Raw genomic sequence first — 26,521 nt, forward strand, 5'->3', positions numbered from 1 at the left:
TGATATGGTTATATAGACTGAGACTTGCATGTTGCACTCTCTCTTTTGCCTTCTCAGTCTGCACACTTTCATGAAGGAAGTGGTCATGTTGGAGATTTCCACATGGCAAGGAGGTGAGGGTGGCTTCAAGACAATAGCCAGCAAGGAACTGAGGCCCTCAGTCCAGCAGCCCTCAAAGAACTGAATCCTTCCAACAACCATGTGAGTTTGGAAGCAGATCCTTCCCCAGCTGAGCATTCAGATGAGACTCCAGCCCTTGCCAGCAACTTGATTGCAGTTCTGTGAGAGAGCCTGAAGCAGTGGCAAACATCAACATGTGCCAAGTCTCCTAACTCACAGAGACTGTGAGATAATAAATGTATGTTAAGGCCGGGTGCCATGGCTTACACCTGTAATCCCAGCACTTTGGAAGGCCAAGATGGGAGGATCACTTGAGGTCAAGAGTTCGAGACCAGCCTGGCCAACATGGTGAAACCTCATCTCTACTTAGAAAATACAAAAATTAGCTGGGTGTGATGACACACACCTGTAGTCCCAGATACTTGGGAGACTGAGGCAGGAGAATTGCTTGAATTCAGGAGGTGGAGGTTGCAGTAAGCCGAGATTGTACCACTGCACTCCAGCCTAAGCAAGAGTGAGATTCTGTCTCAAAAAAAAAAAAAAAAAAAAAAAAAAAAGTGTGTTATTGTAAGCTACGAAAGTTGGGGTTAATTTGTTACACAGCAATAGATAATGAATATACCACCCTATCTCTAGGCTTTGAGTTAAATGAGGTAATCCATTTCCTATGTATTCAGTCCACTTAGAGTTAGGGTTTTCTGTCACTTAATATCCAAGAGCGTCTTCCTATGGCATATTCATCCCACTAGCATCTAAACTGCTCAAGAGCAGGACTTCATGACCTCCTAATGCCTCAGTGGTGTCACTAACTTTGTAGACTGTATGAATTAAGAACATTGTTGGCCCTGATTTCTGCTTCTCTTCTGACAGCACAATCGAGCAACAATCAGAATGGAACAAAACTCAGAAATGGAGAAGCCTTTGTCCTTAGTTACAAGTCATTTTTATTTAGCCAGCAAGAGTTTATTACTGTTTACAGAACCCTCTAGTTGATATTGGAGGGGGGTGAGAAATGTATTCCCTGCCCCCAAGGAGCTTGCACCCATGCTAACGACAATTGAAGTATGAGAATCCTACAGTGTCTAGCAATGTGTAACGTGGGCAGGTTAATAGGGCACTTCAGTTGAGACAGGCTTCAGGGACAGAACCGGAGTCACATGAGCAAATGCAGCTGGTTGTCTGGGCAGGGAAAAGTTCCCTGAGAAAGAACTTGGAAGCCTCCAGTTCGTGCCTCCAGTGATGGGTAGGGCTAGCCAAGGAGGAATGGGATGCCGGGACACCAGACAAGAAGCTTCCCCAATAATATAGTTTGGGGGCTGTTTGGAAAGCTGTTTGTCTTCTCATCAACTTAGTACCCTATCTCTGAGTTTGCCCACCCCTCACAGCCAAGATGGGTCCATGACATTACCCCTTCTGAGAACTGGGAATTGGGGCTTAGGTGCTGGTCAGTTTCTACACAGCTGCAGTGGAAACATGTACTCTTGGGAGCTGCAGGATGGTCCCTCAGTAGAGAAGGGAAAGAGGCCTGGGACCTGCAGAGGGGGGGACAATGAGGCAGAATCCCAGAGAGCCATGCTGAAGAAGGTCTCTATCGTCCCATAGGAGAGACCCCCAGCATGTCTGTCTGGGCCCCCTCCCTTCCAGAACTGGGGGAATCCCTGACCAGCCGTGGGGACCACAAGGCACACCTACACCTGTGTCAGATTCACTTCCTGCCACACAGAATCTCAGAACAGGAAGAGGCAAGAGATCCAGGCAGATGCCAGGCCAGCCCCCATGGGGCAACTTGGCTCCCAGAGGTGCTTCTTTAGTATAATGTTTAGAAATTGGGGCCAGGCACAGTGGCGCAGTGGCTCATGTCTATAATCCCAGCACTTTGGGAGGCAGAGGTGGGTCGATCACCTGAGGTCAGGAGTTTGAGACCATCCTAGCCAAGAGAGGGAAGCCCCATCTCTACTAAAAATACAAAAATCAGCTGGGCCTGGTGGCAGGTGCCTGTAATCCCAGCTACTCGGGAGGCTGAGGCAGGAGAATCACTTGAACCTGGGAGGCAGAGGTTGCAGTGAGCTGAGATGGTGCCATTGCATTCCAGCCTGGGCAACAGAGTAAAACTCCGTCTCAAAAAAAAAAAAAAAGTTTAGAAATCGGAAACTTTCCTGTTAAAAATTCCAGATTTTTTAAATTGTAAGGGCTTGGGTGCTCAGGCCCTCATTCTTGTTGGATAGCTGTTGGTGAGAACAGAGAAGAGGCTGTCCCTTTTGCCTGGTTTCCAGTTGACCCCAACCCTACCCCGTCAGGGCAGACAGTTTTATTACCATCTGGCCTGAGGACACTAATTGATTTTGCAATAATAGAGCTTGTCTCTGTCTGTCTCTCTTTTAAAGATTTCTCCAAATCTTTAAAATGGAGAGAATGGACACGTAGAATCTTGTTGGGGGTCAGAAGATGAAACCCTTGCAAGAGGAGCTGTTTTCTGATGATCTACTGTTGCCAAACAAAATATCCCAAACAGCAACCATTTTATTGGTCAGGAATTCGGAGCATGAGGACTTGGGAATGAAAAGAGAATCCAGGAAGAAAGCAGAGGGCAAGCTTGGCCAAGGTGCACCATGGGCCACAACCAAAAGAGGCTGCTCAGATTCTTGGTCTCCACTATGGTCATTTATCAGCAACAGGGTCATGGTGGGGCCCCATCTGGTGTCCGCCTGAGGAATTCTGGCTTCTCAGAGCAGGTGAGCATTGGGGCTAGGCCCATGGAAGCCAGGCTTTGAAAGACTTGTCCTGCTTTTCCCAGCAGTGGTCCAGGGAGCTGAAGGAAACCTTTCAGATCAGCCTGGGAGGGGATGAAGGATTGTTCTGGGTGCAGTAGTTATATAGACCGCTTCCCTGGGGTCCAGGGAGGCCTGAGAGTGGCCTGCAGACTTGTTTTAGAAACAACTAAGGAATAACGATGGGGCCCTGGAGGCAGGGGTCTTCTTGTCCATCTCATTTGTACTCATTGTTTATAGATGAGCAAGATGAGCCTTTGGGAAGAGACTTGCTCAAGGCCACCCAGAAGCCGGAGTTGAACATGGGTCTGTCCTCAAAGCCCATGTTTTCAAACAGGGCTTTGAAACCCTTGGAAACATGTTACAGCCCTGTTGAGGGAGATGGTGGAGAAGATGACTCATTCCCATCCAAGAGGAAGTAATTTAGCCTCTGAAGGAGAGGAAAAGTCAGTGGGGGGTGGTTATGACCTAACGAAGGGAACCTGTAGGAATCTGGGCAGAGAGGAAAGGGGTGTGAGCTGGAGCAGTCAGGGTGGCCTCCTGGAGGCTGTACTTTTTCCCCCCTTAAAAAAAATAACAGCTTTATTGAAATATAATTTATATACAGTACAATTCCCCCACTTACAGCATATAATTCAATGGTTTTTACTGTAGCCAGAGTTGTGCAACCATCACTACAATCAATTTTAGAACATTTTCATCACCCCATAACTCTTAGCAGTCATTCCTCATTGTCTTCTCTTCCCCCAGCCTCTGACAACCACTAGAGTACTTTCTGTCTCTCTGGACTTGCCTATACTGGACATTTCATACAAATGGAATGTGGTCCTTCGTGATCAGCTTTTTTCAATGAGCATAATGTTTTTGAGGTTTATGCATGGTGTAGCATGTGTCAGTACTTCATTCCTTTTCATGGCCTAATAATATTCCACTGTATGGATGTACCACATTGTGTTTATACATTTGTCAACTGATGACATCTTTTGGCTAGTATGAACAATACTACTATGAACACTCATGTATAAGTTTTTGCATGAACACGTTTTCATTTTTCTTGGCAACATAACTAGGAATGCAATTACTGGGTCATATGCTTAACTTGATGTTTAACTTTTTGAGTAACTGCCAGACTCTTTTCCTAAGTGGCTGCACCATTTTACATCCCACGGGGGAGGCTGGACTTTTCGTGTATGCTCAGATGTGGATTCTTTTCTTTCTAACTTCTGGCAGGCTGATTTGGTGGAAATCCAGGGAAGATGGGAGAGGAGGGTGTGAGGAGAGAGCAGCAGGGCAGAGAGGCCTGAGGATCTTTTCACCAGAGCCCTGGGCTCAGTCCTGTCTGGTCCTCATTTGCCATGTGGCCTTGAGCAAGTCACCTCCACTCTCTAGACCTCAGTTTCCTTATCTCTAAAATGAAGGTATTAGATCTGGAAGATTTTGCCCCCAGAGGACACTTGTGATATCTAGAGACATTTCTGGTCGTTACAGAGAGAGGCTGATGCTATGGGTATTTATGGATCATGGGGAGGCCATGGATAGCGTTCAACCTCCTGCAGTGCAGAAGGCAACCCCAATAACAAAGCATTAGCCGGCCCCAAATGTCAATAGTGGCCAGGTAAAGAAATCCTACATGAGACTGAGGTGACCTAATAGGGTCCAGTCCTGCTCAGTCACTCTGGGAAATGCTCTGGGAAAAGAATGGGCTTGGGAGGCATTTTTGAGCACCCAGGCACTTAGAAGAGAGCCCTCACAGTCCCACCTGGGGTTGCTGTGGGTCTTCCATTTGTGTAAGCTGTCCGGTGTTCTCCATCTGCGGTACCCGGCACAGGTGAATTAGATGCCAGGCTTGGTGGATGAGCAACCCGCCTTGTTGAGGAGTGAGCTTCTTGTCACGGGAAGCATCCAAGAGGAGGCGCGTGCACATCTGTCAGGAATGTGTAAGAGGCGCCCTGGTTCTGGTCTGAGGCTGCCCTTGAACGATTTCCAGGCTCCCTTGGGCAAGGCTGTGGCTCCGTGTGGGACGAACTCCCCGCCAGCTCTGGGCCTCCCCACCTGCCGGCCCGCGGTCGGCACTAGCACAAGCGGAGGCTGTCTTCCTTTCCCCGCGGCCCCACGCCAAGTGGAAGACTTTTCCCTAAGTTTCCCTCTCCGAAGCCCCGCGGACCTCCCGCGCCCCAGCCCCAGCCCCAGCCCGCGGAGGCGGCACCCCGAAGCTGGGCGCCAGCGCGGCGCCTCGGCCCCGGCACCCCCCGCCCCCAGGCCGGCCCCGGGGGCGCGGCCGCCGGGGCCTCGGTGTGCCCCAGGGGGCTCTGGGCCGCGAGCCGCTGCGGAATGGCTTTTGACAAAAAAACCCTTGACCACCAAGGCCAGCCTCTTCCTGAAAGCCCCGCTCGCTCCGATACAGGAAGTAGAAGGGAGCGAGCGCCCCAGAGCGCAGCGGCAGCTGCGGCCCGGCCCTTCCCGAGGGCCAGAGCCAGGGACGTGCGGGCGCCCGGGACTCCGCGTTCCGCGCGGCCCGGCGCCTGAGCTCCTCCGTTCCCCGTCCCGGAGCTGCTGGCGGCATGATCCGACACGCCGGGGCGCCCGCGCGCGGGGACCCCACGGGGTAAGTCCGGGCAGCCGCCCACTCCTCCGTTGCGATCTCCACGGCCCCATCCTGGCCGCCCCACTCCACTTCTTGTCCCCGAGAGTCCTCCGGGCGCGGGACCTCGGGGGTGTCGGGCTGAGACGGAACCCCCATTGTGGCCGAGGCTAGATCCCGGTTCTGCAGGGCAGGGGGCGGCCCTGGTGACTCCGCTGGATCCGACGACTCGGCTAAACTTTCAAGGCCAGGCATTTCACTGGGAACCCAGTGCACACTTTAGGCTGCTGGTGGACGGATTACGAGGGAGTGCGTCTCTACCTGTCAGAGCCGGGACTGCCCGCGTGGACGCGGCCCCCTCCCCGGCTTCTGCCCCGCCTGAACTTTGCAAACAAATTCGCTGTCCCAGCCCCACCAGCCTGCTGCACCCGCTGCTCTGCGAGTCCCAGCGCGCGCCCTCGGGCACTGGAGCCCGGCCGGGCGTGGGGTCGGAGACCCGGACCCCCGCAACTTTGGGCGCCCGCGGCCCAACAACTGACCGGTCCTCCTGGACCGAGGGTCCACTGGGCCCTTTTCCCCCGCCCCTCTGTCCTGGCCATAGACAGTGACCTTCGCACCGGCCGTGGCTGAGCCTGGTGCTTGGGTAGGGTCCAGGGTGCACTGGCTGCGCGCGGGCTGTGGGATCCCGAGGGAGAAGGCGCAGCATGGAATGCATGACGCCGAACGGTTTGGGAACTGACTTGGAGAGGAGTCCCTGGTGGCTAAGTCCCCGCTCCGCCTCCTTGTCGCCCCCAGCCCCACCTCGCGAGCTCGGGCATTGCTCGGGGCTGGGCTCTGAGAGAAAGTCTTCTCGCCTTGCCTAGCTCAGAGGGCGTCCTGAGAAGCTTCAGGTGTTGTAGAGACTCCAGGTCGGAGGCGGATTCCCGGGGAAAGCCTATTTCTGGGTGCCCAGGAGCGCGTCTGGGGAAGCCATCCCCAGCTTTTTGGTTTAAAAGTCCCGGGCCTACTTCTCTGATGGACACCCTGCCGCTCCCTGGCCTGGCGGTGTGACCTCATCTCCCAGGCCCTCAGTTCTCTGCTCTGTGAAACAGGAGAGTTGGGCGGATCTTGTGCAGTCCTGAACCGGGGGACAGCTGGAGGTGACTGGCTCCCACTCAGCTGGGAGAGACTGGGAGGGGGCCTTAAGCTCATCTAGATCTGAACGTCTACCCTTCTTCTCCCTCCGTCCTGCCAGCCCTGAAATTCTGGATGCTGGTTTCTCTGCAAAGACAAATGCCGTCCGGTGGGAGGAACTGGGAATTCGTTGGGGAAGAACCCACCACCCTCACACCCACTTGCAAGTATCTGCCACACCCAAGATGGCAGGGTGAAGCCGGAGAGGAGTTTCTCAGGGAGGAAGGGGAGGTGAGGGGCCAGGGGTGCTGACCTCACCGACTTCTCATTTTCCCCAGAGATGATCTAGTGTGACCCACTTCCTCTTGTCTTTTTTTGTTCATTACTGGCTCAGTTATTTAAACTCTCTGTACCTCGGTTCACTTATCAATAAAATGATAAATAATAGTAACTACCCCTTAGAGTTGTTTTGAGGACTAAATGCACAGAAAGAGTTGAATGCATTAGCCTGTAGGGTAAACTCTTAATCATAATTATCACCATTATTATCATTTGTTAGGTATGATCCCTCCATTTGCCAACTGTGTAACCTTAGACAAGTGACCCGGTCCCTGCCTCACCTGTAAACTGGGGGTACTAGCAACACACACCACATAGAATTGTTTCATGGACTGGCTGAGTTCATAGCTAAGCAGCTGCCCCCAGGCAGCTTAGGGGAAACGCATCCATGCAGGCCTGCTTAGAACTGTGCTTGGTACATTCCAGCGCTATATGAATATTGGTTTGTTGCTAAAAACATGGCTTTGTTCTGGAGGACCTTTTGGGTTGGAAGGGCTTTGAAGGGTAGAGGATTTGCTGGTGGATTGGAGGGAGAGAGGAGTGGAGGATGACTCTGGTGGGGCTCTGTCTGCCCAGGGTCCAGTGCTTCAGGGACAGAGGCCGAACTGTGTGTAGTCTGCTGAGAGTGGGTTCTCAGAGTCCACTCAGGCTAGTAGCTTTCAGGGGGTAGGGAGAGACCTAGCAGGCACCCCCATGCAACCCCACCGTGGCAAGTAGACCAGTCACCTTTTCACATCTTTGCCATGTTAAAGGTCTGCTTAAGATTCCATTTGAAAAAGGATTCCACTGCCGGAAAAAATGTGGCTGTCACTGACCTAATCAATCCCCTAATTCAACAATGAGGAACCAGAGACTCAGAAAGGGGAAATGGGCTCCCTGGTATTGGGGGAGGTGGTGGTAACTCACGTCTCCTGAGCCTTGGCCTGATCTAATGCAAGGGTCCTGCTGGAGCCCAAAAGAGGAGCCCCTTACCCAGTCCAGGTTGAGACAGGTGGCTCTTCTGGGTGGGGCCCACCTAGAGCAGGGCCAGTGATGGATTCAGGGTGTGAGCTCGCAGCTCCAGCTCTGTCCCTTGACCTTGGCTTCCTGGATTCAAAGAGCTAATGTTCCTGGAGGTCCTGACTGGCACTTAGGAGACCTAGCCCTTTCCAGATCCTAACAGAGGCTCTGGTGCACAAGAGCAAAGGGTCACTTCACCAGCTCAAGCCTGCACTCCTGCCCCCATCCCCCAAGAAGCCCCAGTACATCCTCGGAGAAGCAGCAGGGAGTGCAAGGGTCTGGGGGTGCAGGATCCCCTTGGGATGAAGGAGTCACAGCACATTTATCCCTGAGGCCCTCCTCATCTCCCCTACCCTCTTGGTGCCCCTCTATCCTGGCCCTGGGTCCCTGATCCGTGATCTTCACTGAAGCAGCAAGTGTGAAAAGCTTAAAATGCCACAGGGCTCCTGCATTTTAACCCAGGAGATACAGAAATCAAAACTGGAAACCTACCAGGAATTGATCTCAGCTGGAAGCAGAGAGAGGCATGATATTTGAAGGAGGACACCCAGACCCTTCACCATCCCCTTAGGCCTCCCTGGAGCTCCACTGTGGAGATAGGAGTCTGAGGTGGTCTGTGTCGCCTCCCAGTCCCTTGCCAGAGTAGAGATAGGGAAAGAATGGGTGACAGATGGCCACAAATTCTGTCTCTGTGACCCCCTGGAAGATTCCACCTGTCATGGCAAGACATGGCAAGCTGTGTCATCTAGGTAGTGATGAGTGAGCACAGTTGGGTGGGCAGCAAGGAAGAGGGGAGGCAGCTTGGAGGAGGGGAGTGCCTGAGCAAAGGCTTGGGTGGTGGGAAAGTGTGGTGGAGGGGCTTGTGGGGCGGGGAGTGCGCCCTTCAAAACCCAGAAGTACATGACACACGTTGCTTTACAAAGTGACTGTTATCAGATAACAGGGGTTGAGGAAACGGAAGACAAATTTTGGCTGGGGAGAGATTGACAGAAGAAGGGCAAAAGTATAAAGGGGTCTGCCCACAGAACCCCATCCTTGGGGCCTGGGTCATCTAGGGGAGTGGGGGGCATCTGTATGTTCAGAAAGAGCCTTAACATGGGGTAAATGAAGCCCAAGGCCTCTTAACTTCCTATTGGCCCCCTGCTATCTGATCCTATTAGGGAGTAACCTTTAGAAGAGAGTGGAGGGCCAGGTGTTATCATCTTGTTATTGGGTAATTGGTTGGTGCTGCTCTGATGGACAACTCCAGAATGTCCTGTTGATACAACCACTGCCCTGAACCAGCATTTATTCTGAGAACCAGGAAGTCGAACTTCTCCTGCCCGCCAGGAGTGTCTGAAACATGAATGTTTTCCCCCAAGATTGGAGCCAAAAATGAAAATCACAACTTTAATGACTTTACCAAACTGGATCTCCCCCTCCATCCTACCCCACAATGGGCCCTTCTGGTGGTTTGCTTGTTGCCGATCAATCTAGAGGGACTCTCAGGCCGGGCAGGGAAAGCAGTGTGTCTCCCAGTAGCCCCCTGATTGCCCTCAGGTGACATGCTGTCCTATTTAAAAGGTCCCTCAAGAGAGTCCTGCCCTCCGTACCGCAGCCCAGCCCTGCTGGAAGCCAGTGCACAGCTTCGTGTCTTCTGTCCTCCCCAACAGGCAGAGCTTGTCTGTGGTCTTGTGCCTTTGCCCATGAGGTTCTTTCTGTCCTTTTCGCAGGGCTCACCTCTTCCGTGCAGCCTTCCATCCGTGCCAGCTCACAGAGATTCCTGCCTTTTGAATATTCATAGCCTGTTTCACATGAACCGCATGTTTGCCTAGCAATTTGAGAGAAGCCAAAACCTCTTTAATATTATGACTTCCTACTTCAGTTACAAACTTCCAAAGAAAGGGGTCAGGTCTTTTTGTTCCATATCCTTGTGTCCTACACGCACTTGGCACTCAATAAATGCTTAAGGCCAATGACACACTGATTGAAGGCTGCACAGCCTTATCTTTTGTGTCCCTGGAGCCCCTGAATTTCTGGAGGTGTTTACAAGGTGACCCAGATCACAGGGTGGGGCTAAGTAGGAGGAGACCCAGGGCTTGGGGGCTTGGAGCCCAACTCTATTCTGCAGCAGCTGGTGACCCCCACCACAAGGCTACCACACTCCTCTCCAAGTCTGGAAAGAGGAGGCCACCCAGGCAATTGAGTAGGGACCCTGCTTGACCCCGACTCACCTAATTTTATCCTCCCCAGCTGTGCTCCTGATACTTGTCAGGGAGAAAGGATGGGGGAAGGAGAGGCCAGCCCTGGATACTGTGTCTCAGTTGGAAGAATGGAGAATAGCTTGGTGTACAGACTTGGGGGAGCCCTGGGGCGCCAGTGGGTTCCGAATGCGGGTCTCTGGACCACTGAGAAACTAGGAAAATAAGGGTGGCCTGTGTGTGTGTGTGTGTCGGTGGGGTCTGTGTGTGTGTGGGGGGTCAGCATCAGCATCAGCCATGGCTGCCAACATGTCTTTTCTTAGGCAGAACTGTCCTTTGCTGGTTTGGAAGAGGTGTGGGGACTTGCATGTTGTAGGTCATCAGTAGGGCTAGAGAATCTGGGGTCCTGTCTCCTCTAGTATTTTAGGATTTTATTCTAGGAAGCCACTCCCTTCTCTCTGGACCTCATTTTCGCATCTGAGAAAAGAGCTCCATGTTCTTAAGGTCACTGCTTGCTCTGACAGCGGCTCTCCGAGTTACCAGCTAGCAGGCAGCAGAAGCTGGTGTCTTAGAATAATAGCGTTCAGGGGATCGAAGTGCCCATTGGAGCTGCAGTGGCCCATGGAACATGCAGGCACTTTCACGAGAAACAAAGACCCATTCAGGAGACTGCTGGCTCGTTACCCTGACCAAGCTACCTGGAAGGAAATGGTTTTTCTTTTTCTTTTTGCTATTGCTGTGGTTTTATTTTGAAAAACCTAGTCTTGAAAAAAGTACATTTGCTTTTAGGAGCCCACTTTGGGGCAGGACCCATGGCTTCTTGCCAAGTGGACAGTAAGCTGGGAGGGTTTCTCAGGTGGGGAGCCCTGGAGAGCTGGAGTAGCCTCTCGAGGGTGGCTGGGCCAGTGAGGTGGAGCCTGCCTGGCCATTGGCTGTGGGAGCTGTAGAGGTGCTGAGGCTATCACAGGCAGCTGGGGTTGGGGGGCTTGGCTGTTTAGAGGTCGTCTGTGAAGCCTGCCCCTGTCAGGGTTGGAATCTGAGGGGCGGCCCTACCAAGGGAGGTTGAAGCAGGTGCCAGGCTGAGGGAGCTCTCTGCCAGGCCTCAGTCTTCCTGCCCAAGGCTGCCCAGAGATAGCCAACACGTCCCTGTGCAGGTGAGGGCAGCCCTGATGCTGTGTGCCTCTCCCCACACACAGTGTAGTACAGTGAAGCCAGTCCCTCCCTCCTGCCAGCGTGGCCTTGATGGAGAAGAGAGGAGTGATGGGTACATGGGAGGCCTTCCCTCACACTGGCATCCACAGGGCAGTGGGAAGACCTTACTATTTGTGTGGCATCAGCATTTATAGAAGAATCTGGAAGCCACAACCGTGTCCTCTCCTCTCACTTTTCTGCCATTAGGGCCTCTGTGTGGCCTTGGCATGTCTCCTCTCCACGGGGGTAGGGGTTGGAGGGGCTGCCTCCAAAGCAGAAACAGTGCTGATGGTCAGAAGCTTTGAACATGGCTGCAGGGCCCCCTGCCCCAATTTGACCTCAGTAATACCCAGGGGTGCCCCCATCTCAACCAGTACATGTTTAATGGAATGAACGAGCCTGCAATGAAATGTCGGTTCTCTTTTTAGCAGAAATGGCCTAGGCCGTGTTTGTGGTCAAGGCCTGTTGTCTGTATTTGATGTGACGGCACACACTCAGGCCACATCCTATGGGGTAATGGCGCTTGCATCCCCACCTTCTGGGACTGAGAGAGCCCCAGAGCCTGGCTCTGCACACAGGCCTGGAGCTGTGGGGAAGCAAGGATTCCAGTAGAGGGGGGTGGGAGTAGGGCCCATCCTCGAGGGGCTGCCCTAAGGGGGGTTCTCCTAGAAGGTGGCCTCCATTTTGCCCCTGACTCTGGGATCTTTATCAAAGCTGAGAACTTTTTATTCCCTAGTTAAGAGATGCTAAATGCCACCTTACCTCCCGACTGACATTCAACACGGGGTGTCAGGGACTGATGCGAAAACCTGTTTTCTGAAAGGCAAGCTGGAGAGAGGGGTGGACAGAGGGCACCCCGACAGTAGCAGAGAAGCCTCCCCCTTCTCCAGAGTTTCCCAGAGCTAAATTGTTCTGTGGGTCAATAAGTGTGCTTCTTCATCCGCCTCCACGGACTGAAGAAATAAAGGGCTTTGCATCTGAAATTCACAATCTGATGATCTCTGGCTAAAGGGAACAAGCTGTCAAGAAAGAAGTCACCAGGGACCTTTTCCCCTAACCTCCATGTTCCCAGCTTCCTTAATCTCAGTCAGTGTCACAGACTGATAATATAAATTTCTCTAGGGACGTAGCAGTTCAAAGCAAGGACTTATCTCTCTACCGATGGCACCTGGTGACAGCATTTATTATCCTTGCTTCTTTCTGTTCTTGACATTTTTGACAGAGCATCCATCTAAAATATATTCAAGGATTCTTCTCACAATGGATGTCTTCTCATTTATCTTCACCCATCCTCCTAATCATCATCCAGACATCCACCTATCCATTCTATTCACCATCCATCCATCCATCCATCTACTTATCCACCCATCCACCTATCCACCCACCCACCCTTCCATCCATCCACCCACCCACCCACCCACAAACCCACCCACCAACCAACCTACCCTTCATCCATCCATCCATCTACCTATCCACCCATCGACCTATCAACCCTCCCACCCTTCTATCCATCCATTTATCCATCCTTCCATCCATCCACCCACGCACCTACCCTTCCATCCTTCCATCCATCAATCCATCTATTTACTGAACACCTGAACACCTAGGAGTTTCCAGTTTATCTACTAAGAAAAATGATTTGATGTGGATGTTCGTCCCCTCCAAATCTCATGTTGAAATGTGATCCTGAGTGTTGTAGGTGGGGCCTGATGGGAGGTGTTTGGGTCATGGGGGCAGATCTATCATGAATGACTTGGTGCCATCCTCACAGTAATGAGTGAGTTCTCAGTTCACATGAGATCTGGTTGTTTAAAAGAGCCTTGCACCTCCCTGCTCTCTCCCTCTTGCTCTGTCTTGCCATGTGACACACTTGCTCCCCGTTCCCCTTCCACCATTATTGGAGGCTTCCTGAGAACTCACCAGTAGATGCTGGCACCATACTTCTCATACAGCCTGCAGAACCATGAGCCAAAATAAACCTCTTTTTTTTTTGAGATGGAGTCTCGCTCTGTCACCCAGGCTGGAGTGCAGTGGTGCGATCTCAGCTCACTGCAAGATCCACCTCCCAGGTTCATGCCATTCTCCTGCCTCAGCCTCCCAAGTAGCTGGGACTACAGGTGCCCGCCACCACACCTGGCTAATTTTTTGTATTTTTAGTAGAGATGGGGTTTCACCATGTTAGCAAGAATGGTCTTGATCTCCTGACCTTGTGATCTGCCCGCCTCAGCCTCCCAAAGTGCTGGAATTACAGGTGTGAGCTACCGAGCCTGCCAATAAACCTCTTTTCTTTATAAATTACCCAGCCTCAGGTATTCCTTTATAGTGATGCAGACTGGACTAACACAGAAAGTAAGAGAAATATGTGCGTATTTAAAGCACAGGGTACTATATAAAAAGCTGCCGAGGTTCTGTTACAGTTGGCTGTGCAGAGTGAGTAGGGAGGACTCCCTGACAGAGGTGGCATTTGAATTGGATCTTGAAGGATACGTAGGATTTTAACCACTGAAATCAAGCATATGCAGAGAAGCGTATTGCAGATAGGAGAAATGCACTGAGTGGGAAAGGACATGTTGTGTGTGGCAGCCCTAAGAATCTGGGGTGGGGGCAGGGAGAAGATTCCATGTGTGATGGGCCTGGAAAGGTGGTTGGGGCCCCCTTGGCTATGGGTGGGCAAGTCTGACTTTTACCATGGTGGTGAAGACCACAGTTCTGTTCTTCTGGGCAAGATGCTGAAACGGAACCTGCCAGAGCACCTTCTTCCCCCTCCTCTGTTAGGCAAAAGTCAATCTCTATAGCCCGCTGTTGTTGCCAGGGTTACCTAAGATGATGATGTTCTTGACTCTTTGGGTTGTGAGACCAGTGGGGGACTCTCACCTGTATGTATGTGGGGTGTGTGTGTGTGTGTGTGTTCGCACATGCTATTGATTTTCCAAAAAATGTATTATAGACTTTAAAAGTTCATACACAGACATACCCAAAATAGGGTAATTTAAAGCATCAAATATTTTTATCTGAGTCTGCACCCGGTGCAAGTACGTGTTAACTTGTGTTCTTTTTTCACTGAGTGTTACCTCTGGTACACATTGCTACGTGCTGTGTTGTGGACCTATGTTGCCTACCTGCCATCTTCAATGGTCTCATCATATTATGATCATTTTAATGGTCAGAGTTATTTCATGTGCCTATCTTGACTTCTTTCCAAGTCCCCTTTGTTTTAAATGAAGCTCTTGAAAACTTCCGTGGGTCTAGGGTTTAGGGACCATTTTCTTGAGATCTGTCACCATCCTGGAGCCTTTGAGTCCAGGAGTGAAGCCTGCTGATTGGCCCCTGAATTTTTGCTGGGTGGAAGTTTTAGCTGAACATTTCCCAATTTTCTTGCAGCTAGGTGTGCCCATATGACTAAGTTCAGGACAGTGAGATATAAGTGGGGAGTATAATTTGCTTGGAAAACCCCTTAAGTGGAGTGTCCTTCTCTCCTTTCCTCTTTCCTGTTGCCTGAAATGCAGATGTGATGGCTGGAGTTGAAGCAGCCATCTTGGATTCTGAGGCACACTTAAGCATGGAAGCTATGCAGGATAGAACAATAATATAGGCCAGGCGCGGTGGCTCAAGCCTGTAATCCCAGCACTTTGGGAGGCCGAGACGGGCGGATCACGAGGTCAGGAGATCAAGACCATCCTGGCTAACACGGTGAAACCCTGTCTCTACTAAAAAAATACAAAAAAAACTAGCCGGGCGAGGTGGCGGGCGCCTGTAGTCCCAGCTACTCGGGAGCCTGAGGCAGGAGAATGGCGTAAACCCGGGAGGCGGAGCTTGCAGTGAGCTGAGATCTGGCCACTGCACTCCAGACCGGGCGACAGAGCGAGACTCCGCCTCAAAAAAAAAAAAAAAAAAAAAAAAAGAACAATAATATATTACAGTAAAGGTCCTAAACATGTCAGACCATCATCCCAGCTACAGACTGCTTACCAGTTTTTTTATGAGAAGAATACATACTATCTTGTTTGTTTGTTTGTTTGTTTTTTAGATGTAGTTTTGCTCTTGTCCCCCAGGCTGGAGTGCAGTGGTGATCTCGGCTTACTGCAACCTCTGCCTCCCAGGTTCAAGCGATTCTCCTGCCTCAGCCTCTCGAGTAGCTGGGATTACAGGTGCCTGCCGCCACTCCTGGCTAGTTTTTTTATTTCTAGTAGAGACGGGGTTTCACCATGTTGGCCAGGCTGGTCTTGAACTCCTATCCTCAGGTGATCCACCTATCCCGGCGTCCCAAAGTGCTGGGATTACAGGCGTGAGCCACTGTGCCCAGCCATACTATCTTGTTTTAATTTCTTATTTTAGGTTTTCTATCACTTACAAGCTTAGTTCTAGTGAACACAAAGAGCTTTCTATCTCTGTCACGTAGCACCAGATTATATGCCCGAAGTACTCAGCTGCCTTGCAGGGCGACCTCAAGTCCCCATTTCCTAGTGGAGGCAAGAATGAGGAAGAGGGAGGAGAGAGGAAAGGCAGCTTTGCACCCACTAAGGCTCTTGTTTCAAGGACTAGATTGCAAACATTTTTTCTTTTCATATTAAGTGTTTATGAGTTTTAGCTTTCGCCAGAAGCTTTAGACTGTTTATTCTGATTTGTGTTTCTGACTCTCAAATCCTTGTGCTTTGAAAGGGCTAGGTTTCCTGATCAAGGCAGCCATGCCTCTTCCCCCACCTCAGTTCTGTGCTTTAGGCTGAGAACTCACTTAGGTTAACCCTCCCTGTGCCAGTGTTCTCCAGCGCCTCCTGAGAGTTGGTGTCCCTGCCACACCAGCACAAGAAAGGCCTGGAGATCAGGTGCGATGGCTCATGCCCGTAATCCCAGTGCTCTGGGAGGCTGAGCTGGGAGGATCTCTTGAGGCCAGGAATTCAAGACCAGACTGGGCAACACAGCAAGACCCGGTCTCTACAGAAAATTTTATAAATGAGCTGGGCATGGTGGCGTGCACTTGTAGTCACAGCTACTTGGGGGGCTGAGGCAGGGGGATGACTCGAGCCTTGGAGTTCAAGGTTACAGTAAGCTATGATCACACCACTGCACTTCTGCCTGGGTGATACAGTGAGATCCTATCTGTATACAAAAAAACTAAACTAAAATAAAGACCTGGGGCTCAGTCTCAATAATGCCTGCATCCTTGCCGGATGCTGCCGTCACTCATTCATTCACCGTTGCTTTGTTGAGATGGTCTTGGGGTCTCTTGGGCCGTATCTTGGCACTTACTGAGTGTTAAGCTGGGTTTGTGCTGACCACTGGCCACTGGGAGTCTTCAGTGGCCACTTCACCTCTTTGCCCAGCCTTGGGAAAGGTTTGTCCTGAAACGGCTGGGACTTGAATTCCCCTTTCCAGGGACAGCACAGGCCTCTTCTGAGCCTGTAAGAGCCTGCCCGGAGCCGCTCAACAACAGCTTAAGACCGCTCCTGGGACATAAGAGGCCCCAAGAATGGCCTGGGATTTAGCTGGGTTGTCTGGAGGAGCTGGGCCAGAGCCCGTTAAAGTGGCCTGAAGGGCAGTGAGGGTCTTGTTTCCACTGGGCGAGGCCGCCCCAGCCCTAGCTCTGCAGTCCTCAGGCGTCAGAGCTTCGTGTCACTCTGGAAACTCTTCATCCAGACCCTGCTTACAGATGAATTGGTGACTCAGAGAGGGGAAGTGGTTTCCCCAGGGTCTCCGGACCTGTGGGCTGTCTCCCACCAAGGCTGTCTCCAAGGCTCTGTGCGGCACCCAGGCCGCTCCGTGGCACGAGACCCCAGAGATGGAATGTGGGCACATCTGCCTTCACTAGCTGCCTCCCTCTCTAGCCTCTGGAAGGGGCTGAGCTCTTTCCTGCCTCTGGGCCTAAGTGCAAGTGCCCCACCTCTACCTCTTGCAAGAAGCTTCCCAGGCTGTGTGAGGCCTACAGGGCTGCTGTACACCGTGGTGCAGGTTGTGTACTGCTCATGTGTTCCTGGCTGAGGCAAAGCTGGGTAGGGGCTGAAATTTCATTCTCTTGCCAAGCTTTGTGTCATGGCAGGTATGTATGGGGGTGCGGTGGGGGTTGGCCTGCACCCATGGGCAGCAAGGAGCACCCTTTTCTAATTTATGCAGAGGCACCCTATAGGCTACCAAGGACCCAGCCACAGAAGAGCCGGCAGCACGCTGGGCGCTCACCCCGACGCCTGTGGCAGCTCATTCTGTGTGTAGCCCCACTAGACTGTAAGCTCCCGCCAGCAGGGCCAGTGGCTCTTCCTGGCAGGGTGTGGGGTGGTATTGCCAAGTCAGCACCATGTAGGGTACAGAATGCTCCCCCAAGAACACTGGTGCTGAGCGAGAGTTTAAGGGGAGGGAAGGAGGATCTAGCGCAGGGCTCGATAAGTGTTTGCTGAATTAATATATGGTGGGTTGATGCCAAAGAGAGGGGTGAAGGGGAATTGCCCAGGACAGAGGGCCCCTGGGAGAGGGAATGGAGCCCACTGGGAGGCCTGCCAGGAGTGGAGGGGGCTGTGAGCTGTGAACATCTGAGAAACAGGGTGGGCAGCCAAGGGAGAGGATCCAGCCACAAGAGCAGGTTGGGGCTGGCCACAGTGCTGGGGAGGGGCCAAAGCCCCCAAGTTCCCCTCAGCCATAGACTTTCAGGCAGCACCATGCCCTGGACCCCTGCTTTGGCTTGCACGGCACTGTGCCAGCCAGGATGTGATCACCCGTCCTTGTCCCAGAGACCCTCAGTCTTGTGGGGATGCAGGAGTGACATGCAGTGCTGTGGCCACAGGGTGCAGGATGGTCCTGTGGAGTGTCCCCGGCTGACTGAAGGGCATCCTGCTCAGACTGGGGTGGCATCTGGGGGAACTTTCCCTGCAGCATGAGAGCCAGGCAAAGCCATGCCTGAGAGTTTCCCAGGTAAACTCGTGGTGGGGGTGGAGGGGCTGTTGCAGGCTCCATGTGCCTGTCATTGACAATCTGTTGGACCAGACAGCAGAGGCTCTTGGGCCATATCCTGAGGGCAATGGAGACTATAGGCAGGAATTTTTCCCCCATTTAAAAAACTGAGCTATTGCCCAGGTGTGGTGGCTCATGCCTGTAATCCCAGCACTTTGGGAGGCTGAGGCAGGTGGATCACTTGAGCTCAGGAGTTCGAGACCAGCCTGGGCAACATGGCGAAACCCCATCTCTACTAAAACTTTTGTAAAAATCAGGTGGGTATGGTGGTGCATGCCTCTAGTCCCAGCTACTTGGGAGGCTGATGTGGGAGGATCAGTTGAGCCCGGGAGGCAGAGGTTGCAGTGAGCCAAGATCATGCTGCTGCACTCCAGCCTGAGCGACAGGATGAGATCCTGTCTCAAATAAATAAATACATAAATAAATAAATGGGCCTGGCGCGGTGGCTCACACCTGTAATTCCAGCACTTTGGGAGCCCAAGATGGGTGGATCATGAGGTCAAGAGATTGAGACTATCCTGGCCAACATGATGAAACCCTGTCTCTACTAAAAATACAAAAATTAGCTGGGCATGGTGACATGTGCCTGTAGTTCCAGCTACTCAGGAGGCTGAGGCAAGAGAATCGCTTGAACCTGGGAGGCAGAGGTTGCAGTGAGCCAAGATTGTGCCACTGCACTCCAGCCTGGCGACAGAGCAAGACTCTGTCTCATAAATAAATAAATTAATGAATAAAAACTGAGCTGTGTCTCAGTTTCCTGGGACTACCATAACAAAGTGCCACAAACTGGGTGGCTTAAAACAATATAAATTTATTCTCTCAAAGTCTTGGAGGCCAGAAGTCTGAAATCAAGTTACAGCCATTCTCCCTCCAAAGGCCTTCTGGAAGGATCCTTCTGATGGCCCAGGCAATCCCTGGGGTCCCTTGGCTCATGGCGGTACCTCTCCATTCTCGGCCTCCATCATCACCTGGCTGTGTTCTCTCTGTGTCTTTCTGTGTTTCTCCCCATCATTTTTTTTTTTTTTTGAGACAGAGTCTTGCTCTGTCGCCCAGGCTGGAGTGCAGTGGCACGATCTCGTCTCACTGCAAGCTCTGCCTACTGGGTTCACGCCATTCTCCTGCCTTAGCCTCCCGAGTAGCTGGGACTACAGGCACCTGCCACCATGCCTGGCTAATTTTTTTTGTATTTTTAGTAGAGACGGGGTTTCACCATGTTAGCCAGGATGGTCTCTATCTCCTGGCCTCATGATCCACCCATCTCAGCCTCGCAAAGTGCTGAGATTACAGGCGTGAGCCACCACGCCCGGCTGTTTCTCCATTTCTTATAAGGACATCAGTCGGTTTGGATTTAGGCCCCAGCTTACTCCAACAGGACCTCGGCTTAGCATTACATCTGCAACAAACCTATTTCCAAATAAGTTCACTTTCTGGGGTACTATAGGACTCTATCTTTTTGGGGGATGTGATGGGACCCATAACGAACTCTAATTTACACGGAGTAAAATTCACTCTCTTTAGTGTATGTTTCTGCACGTTCTGACAAACAGACAGCCATGCAACTGCCACTGCAGTCAAGACAGAAAATTCCATCACCCTCCAAAAGCCCCCTGGGCCCTTTTGTAGTCAGGGCCTCTTCCTCCTCGTTTCTGCTCCGTCCCTACGTTCTGCCATTTCGAGAACATCCTGTGAATGGAATCACAGTGTGTTGCCATGTGCCTTTTTCTCAGCCGCATGCATTTGAGGTCTGCCTGGGTTGCCGTGTGACTCAGGAGTCCATTCCTCTTTGGTGCTGAGGATATTTTGTTGTGTGAGTCTACCCATGTGTTTATCCCTTCCCTGCTGAGGCCTGTTTGGGTTGTTTCCAGTTTTGGGCGATGACAAACACAGGCACTAACAAATGTTTGCATATAGATTTTTTCATAGTGGAGCCATGCTGGCAGGCCTGCATTTGGGTTGCTATGTGAAGAAGGATGTGGGGGCAGCTCAGGGAGGGGGACATGGAAGGGGGCTGCTGGGGGATCCAGGTCAGGGCTGGTGCCTGGACTAGGGCCTCAGCACCAAGGAGGGGAAAGGTGGGCTCAGGGACAGGAGGGCTCACTGGAGTGTATTGAGGAGACTAAGTGGATGGAGCCTGGCGGGAGATGGGTGTGTGCTGTGGGGGCAGGGAGGTCACCTTTATTCCCTCCCGCCGCCTTCCTCCCAGGGATATGGCCGTCGTGGCTGAGTGTAGCTGTCTGGACATGTGGACATTGAGTGGCAGAACAGTACTGTGTGATGGTCAGGGCTGTGAACCCAGGAGCAAACTGCTGGGGTTCACGTTCCACTCTCTGCCTCGGTTTCCTTATCTGTAAAATGACAGGCTCTAATTCAGAGTTGCTGTGTATTACATGAATGGATGTATGTAAGGACCTAGAGCAGAGTCAGGAACGTAGTAGGCATTGTTTCCATGGTCTTCTGAAGGGCCCCGATTCCACACCCCCTTGTCCACTCTGCTCACAGTTTGCACTGCTTCTTGTGACCCCGTGGGGGCGTGGACAGCATCCTCATCTGGGAACTGGGGGGCAGAACCCAGAGCCAGGTCTGCCCTGGCTTACTGTGAGACCTCTCTGATCATTGCTTCTTCCATTCACGTAGTGTGGAGATACAGGGCTGCACTGTGTCCCAGGTGATGTGTGTGCAGTGTGTGGCACAGCAGCCTGTGCACAGTAGGCACTTTGCAGTAGGCACGAAAATGCACAGCTTCATAATGTGTGCATGACATGATGGGGAGAGGCCTCAGTGAGCAGTTCATGGGACACACTCCAGTTTTGGGGCTGACAGACACTCCCCGTGCACCTGCCACAAATAGCCCCTTTTCCTCCCAAATTTGTCCTCTGCCTCCGATGGAAGCTGACGGAGGTGGTGGTCCAGCAGCCTCTGAGCTACACGGCCCATGGTGAGCTGGTGCCTGGCCTGGGCTCCAAGGAGGGAGGTGTAGTGGGTCTTGGTTCAAATGTCACAGCAGTCCCTAGAATCCAGGCTGGCTGGTGGAGATCCCCCTGCTCTGAGATAGGGTTCATGTCCAGGTTGGCTATGATTGATACCAGCCTAACAAAGGGATGCTTACAGTCAATTCTCATTGTTCACAGATTCGGTATTTGCAAATCAGCCTACTTGCTAAAATGCATGTGTAAGCTCCAGATCAACACTTTTGAAGCCATTCAAGGACATAGGCAGAGTGATGAAATATTCGAGTTGTCCGACGGGCACATTCCCAGCTGAGGTTGAACAGAGTGACCCTGTTTTCCTTCAGCTCCCGTGCTGCAAGCAAGTGTCTTTGTCAAGGTCTATTTTGTGTCATGTTTTCTCATTTTCATGCTCTTTTTGGTGGTTTCACTTTTTAGGCTCCAAAGCATAGTGTTCAAGGGCTGCCTCAAGTTCCTAAGTGCTAGAAGGCTATGATGTGTCTTACAGAGAAAACACGTGTGTTAGATAAGCTTTATTCAGGCATGAGTTAGTTCTGTTGCATGAGTTTAGTGTCAATGAATCAAGATTATATATTCAATAAGGTGCTCTTCAACAGAGATGCACATAAAACAAGGTTATGTGTTGATTGGTTGATAAAAATGTTGTGACCAGAGGCTCGTAGGAACCTAACCTTGTATTTCCCTTAGGAGCAACGATTCAGCATTTGCTCAGTGTTCATGGTGACTTTATAAAACAAAACCACCATGAATGATGAGAATCAACTGTAGATAAATTTATCGTGTAGATAAATCTGCCCCTAACCTCTCCCATGCACTGTGCACACTTCTACCATCAGCAGCTCATGCCTCTGGCTTAAGAAGTGCCCAGTCTTAGCTATGGTCTTTCTTGAAAATGCACAAATCCTTGGGATATGCACTATCCCTCCAGTCTTGGGGCCTTGGTCCCCTCTCACCTTCAGTGACATTGAAGGGTTGGAAAGGACAGTTTCCAAGAAAGGTAGTTGTCAATGCTAATATTTTATTTTCTGTGCTTCTAACAGAAAGACTCTTGTAGGGAGTAGTGTATCAATAAAGGCAAATAAAAATCAGGGATTTTTGACTTTCACAGATTTGACACTAATAATCACAGCAATTACGTCTTGAGCACTTACTCAGGGTTGAGATTTGTTTGTTTGTTTGTTTGTTTGTTTATCAGTTAATAGTCATAGCCCCCTGAAGCTTAGACTACAATGCCCAGTTTACAGGCAAGGAAACTGAGACACAGCAAGTGACTTGATCAAAGCTCTTAAGGATAGCAGAGCTGTGGCCACTTCTCAGTGGATTCAGCCACCTGAACCCAGATTTCTCTGAGTCCAGAACCTCTGCCCTAGCCCCTGAACTCCCTGCATCTCTGTGCTTTATCCCAAGGTTCTGGGACCCTACTGCCCTTTCTATATCCAAGTGTGCCTGGATCCTGGAAGGGATGCCACCAGAACCTCTGCAGCCTTCCAAGCCCCACTGAGGGGATGACCTCCCCATCCTCTCCCCAAATGGTCCTATGTGGACAACCCAGGTGAAGAACCTGGGAGGCGCATAAAGGTGCACCCAGCCCCACCCACCGGTCTCTCTCTTGTCATCTACTGGCAAAGTCCCACCCTATAGTCACTGTCCTTGGAGCCTTTGGGGGTCGTTGTAACCTGGGTGGGATGGGTGTGCCTGTCATGCCTCAGGACTCCTCCTTGAAACATCTTACCTCCTCATTGCCTCCCTATTGTCCCCAAAGTTAATTCACCAGTGTCTTCATCAGCTTGGGCTACTGTAACAAAATACCACAGATGGGGTGGCTTACAAACAGTGGCTCTGGAGGCTGGGAAGCCCAAGATGAAGGCAGCAGCAGATTCTGTGTCTGGCGAGGCCCAGTCACTAGACACCAAACCCTGTCATAGATGGAATGTCTGTGTCCCCCCAAAATGTGTATGTTGACATCCGATCCTCTCAGGGGACACGAACATTCAGTCTATGACAGCCGGTGTCCTCAGCTTCCTCTAACCTCTCACTCTTGAAAACTCACCCACAGTGACTTCATGCCTTAGCACAAGGGACTTTGCATGCTTTAAAATCTGATGGGGCAGGTGGACATATATGTTAACAGGAAACAAAAACCTGGTGGTGGAATTTCTAGCCAGGGGTGCCGAATCCACTTGGCTTTGCAAGGGCACCTGGGCCTGGCAGGTGGCCCCTGTCAAGAAGCGTCAGGACTGTAGTCTGCCTGGGGTGGGTACATGACACGCTTATTCCCCAGCAGAGGAAATGTGGTCACAGCAACTGTTAGGTGGGTTGCAGGGTGACTCAGTGTCACCAGGGGGTGGAAGTAATATGACATTGATGTAGTTTCCTGCAACAGGCGTGTTAGGGCTGCTGTCCTTGGCCTGCACCCTCACAACACTGGCACTGCCTGTGGATGGGCAGCTATGGAGGATCAGCAGTGTGTTCTGATCTCCTCCCTAGTGTAGAAATAGTGGTTCACTCTGCCAAAGCACATCTCCCGCCCCCTCTAGTTATTTTAAACCCCTCCCCCGAGTAAGCCCATGAAGTAAGTGGAGGCAAGCTTCCCTTCTCTTATCTTTTGTTTTTTTTTTTGAGACTGAGTCTCACTCTGTTGCCCAGGCTGGAGTGCAGTGGCGCGATCTCGGCTCACTGCAACCTCTGCCTCCCGGGTTCAAGCAATTCTCCTGCCTCAGCCTCCTGAGTATCTGGGACTGCAGGCACATACCACCATGCCTGGCTCATTTTTGTATTTTTAGTAGAGATGAGGTTTCACCATGTTGGCTGGGCTATTCTTGAACTCTTGACCTCAAGTGATCCACCCGCTTTGGCCTCCCAAAGTGCTGGGATTACAGGTGTGACTCTCTTCTCTTATCTTACTGCTAAGAGAACCTAGGCTCAGAGAGGGAGGGAGACTTGCTTAAGGTCACACAGCAAGCTAACAGCAACAGGCTAGAATAGACCCCAGCTACCTTTCTAGGATACAGTGTTTTCTGCACCACCCAGAGCTGCCCAGGATGAGTAATGTCCACAGCCACTCTTTATTGAGCCATTGTTAAGATCTAGATGCCTTCGTCCTTCTGGTTCTCACAGCTAATCCTACGGGATCATGTCGTTTTAGACACTGAAAGGCCAGCCTCAGAGTGGAAGGCAGGGCACCCAGGCTCCTTGTCTCCCCTTCTGGGGGAAGTTATGTCTACCATGGTGCAACTCCTCCCCTCTCCCTCTCCCTCCTCAGCCTCAGCAGGGGAGGGGGAGGCTGCCATCTCCTCCCTAATGTCCCCAACTCAATCCCAGATCATGAGGAACTGCTGAGTAAGCAGCAGGCAGGACAGAGGCAGGGGTCACGGGGCCACGGTGGAACGTGTGGGCTGCCACAGGTTGCAGGTGCTCCTCGAGCAGGGGTGGTCTCCGCAGAGCCCTCTGAGCCTCCTGCCCTCTTGCTCACTTTCCCAGCCTAGTCCATCACTGGGCAGGAGAAGGCAGCCAAAGGGAGGTGGGCATGGGAGCTGGGAGGCTCTTGAAGGCCAGGGAGCTTGCAGAGGACGAGACTCAGGAGGCTTATTTCAGGCAAAGACCTGGTCCAGGAAGTGGCCTTGACATGTACCAGCCTCCTGTGGAAGCTCCCAGGAGGAGGGGCCGGCAAACACTGCAACAGATAGCACAGGACTGGATTTGCTTTCTGGAAGAACTTTCCAAACAGGGTGGTGGCCAAAGGTACTAACACTCAACACGCATATAGTTTTCCTCTTTATTTCCTTTTTCCTTCTATTTGAAAACAAATCCCACAAATAACACATGAATTCACATATACACTGAAAAGATGTAAACTTTAGAAAAGTCTAGATCTGCATTGTTCAGTGTGGTAGCCACTAGTCACATGTAGCTATTTTACAAGTTAAATTAATTAAAATGTGGCAGTAGCACAACTATTATGGAAAACAGTGTGCAGATTCCTTAAAGAAAAGTAGAACTACCATTTGATCCAGCAATTCCACTACTGGGTATCTACCCAGAGGAAGAGAAGTCATTATACAAAAAAGATACTTGCACATGCAAGTTTATAGCAGCACAATTCACAATTGCAAAAATATGGAACTAGCCCAAATGCCTATCAGTCAACAAGTAGATAAAGAAATTGTGGTTTCTCTCTGTATATATGATGGAATATTACTCAGCTATAAAAAGAAACGAATTAATGGCATTCGCAGCAACCTGGATGGAACTGGAGACCATTGTTCTAAGTGAAGTAACTCAGGAATGGAAAACCAAACATTGTATGTTCTCACTCCTAAGTGGGAGCTAAGCCATGAGGATGCAAAGGCCTGAGAATAATACAATGGACTCTGGGGCCTAAGAATAATACAATGGACTCTGGGGACTTGGGGGAAAGGGAGGGAGGGGAGTGAGGAATAAAAGGCTACAAATTGGGTACAGTGTATACAGGTAATGGGTGCATCAAAATCTCAGAAATCACTACCAAAGAACTTACTCAGGTAACCAAATACCACCTGTTCCCCAAAAACGTATGGAAATAAAAATTTTGTTTTAAAATGTGGCAGTAGCCTCACTTCAAGTGCTTAATAACCACACATGGCTTGTGGTGACCATACTGGATGATACAGGTTAAGAGAATTTCCAGCAATGACAAAATTCTATTGGATAGCACTGGCAAGACCAGAAGCTAGGAAAACCCCACCAGCCAAAAAATAATGTTTGGAATCAGGTTGGTTCCTTTGGGCTTGTTTTATCTATATTTATGTATGTGTGGCTCTCCATAGAGATAGCCCTTCTTGAGTTCATAAAACCCCTCCACAAAACGATTGCATCTGATCTGCCCAGCATCTCAGCCCTGTGGGTATGAGGATGATGTTCCCCATTTAAAAAAATTATATCCTTTGAGTCATGTCACTTTTTTTCTTTTTTTTACAGATGAGGAAACTTAGGCTCATAGAAAGTAAATGGGGCTGGGTGCGGTGGCTCACGCCTATAATCCTAAAACTTTGGGAGAATGAGATGGGCAGATCACTTGAGGTCAGGAGTTCGAAACCAGCCTGGCCATCACGGTGAAACCCCGTCTCTACTAAAAACACAAAAATTAGCTGGGCATGGTGTCAGGCACCTGTAATCCCAGCTACTGGGGAGACTGAGGCAGGAGAATCACTTGAGCCTGGGAGGCAGAGGTTGCAGTGAGCCAAGATGGTGCCACTGCACTCCAGCCTGGGTGACAGAGTAAGACTCAATCTCAAAAATAATAATAATAATAAAGTATATGGACAAGTGAGGAGAGGTTGGAATGGGTTT

The 26,521-nt window shown here is 51.0% G+C and overlaps 1 protein-coding gene across 3 annotated transcripts in view; it reads left to right on the top strand.

Annotated features, from left to right (window-relative positions):
• Positions 1-5,265: 5,265 nt before the first annotated feature.
• RIN3 (Ras and Rab interactor 3) overlaps positions 5,266-26,521 on the top strand; it is a 186,666-nt gene continuing 165,410 nt past the window's right edge. The window contains exon 1 of one of the 3 annotated variants that reach the window (XM_010384501.2): positions 5,266-5,493. In XM_010384501.2, the coding sequence (XP_010382803.1) occupies positions 5,450-5,493 (44 nt within the window). In that variant the 5' untranslated portion in view covers positions 5,266-5,449. The remainder of the gene's footprint in view (positions 5,494-26,521) is intronic. The other 2 variants (XM_030931174.1, XM_010384502.2) reach the window with 2 other exon arrangements.

This window comes from Rhinopithecus roxellana, chromosome 5, assembly GCF_007565055.1.
Source record: "Rhinopithecus roxellana isolate Shanxi Qingling chromosome 5, ASM756505v1, whole genome shotgun sequence".
NCBI lineage: Eukaryota > Metazoa > Chordata > Mammalia > Primates > Cercopithecidae > Rhinopithecus > Rhinopithecus roxellana.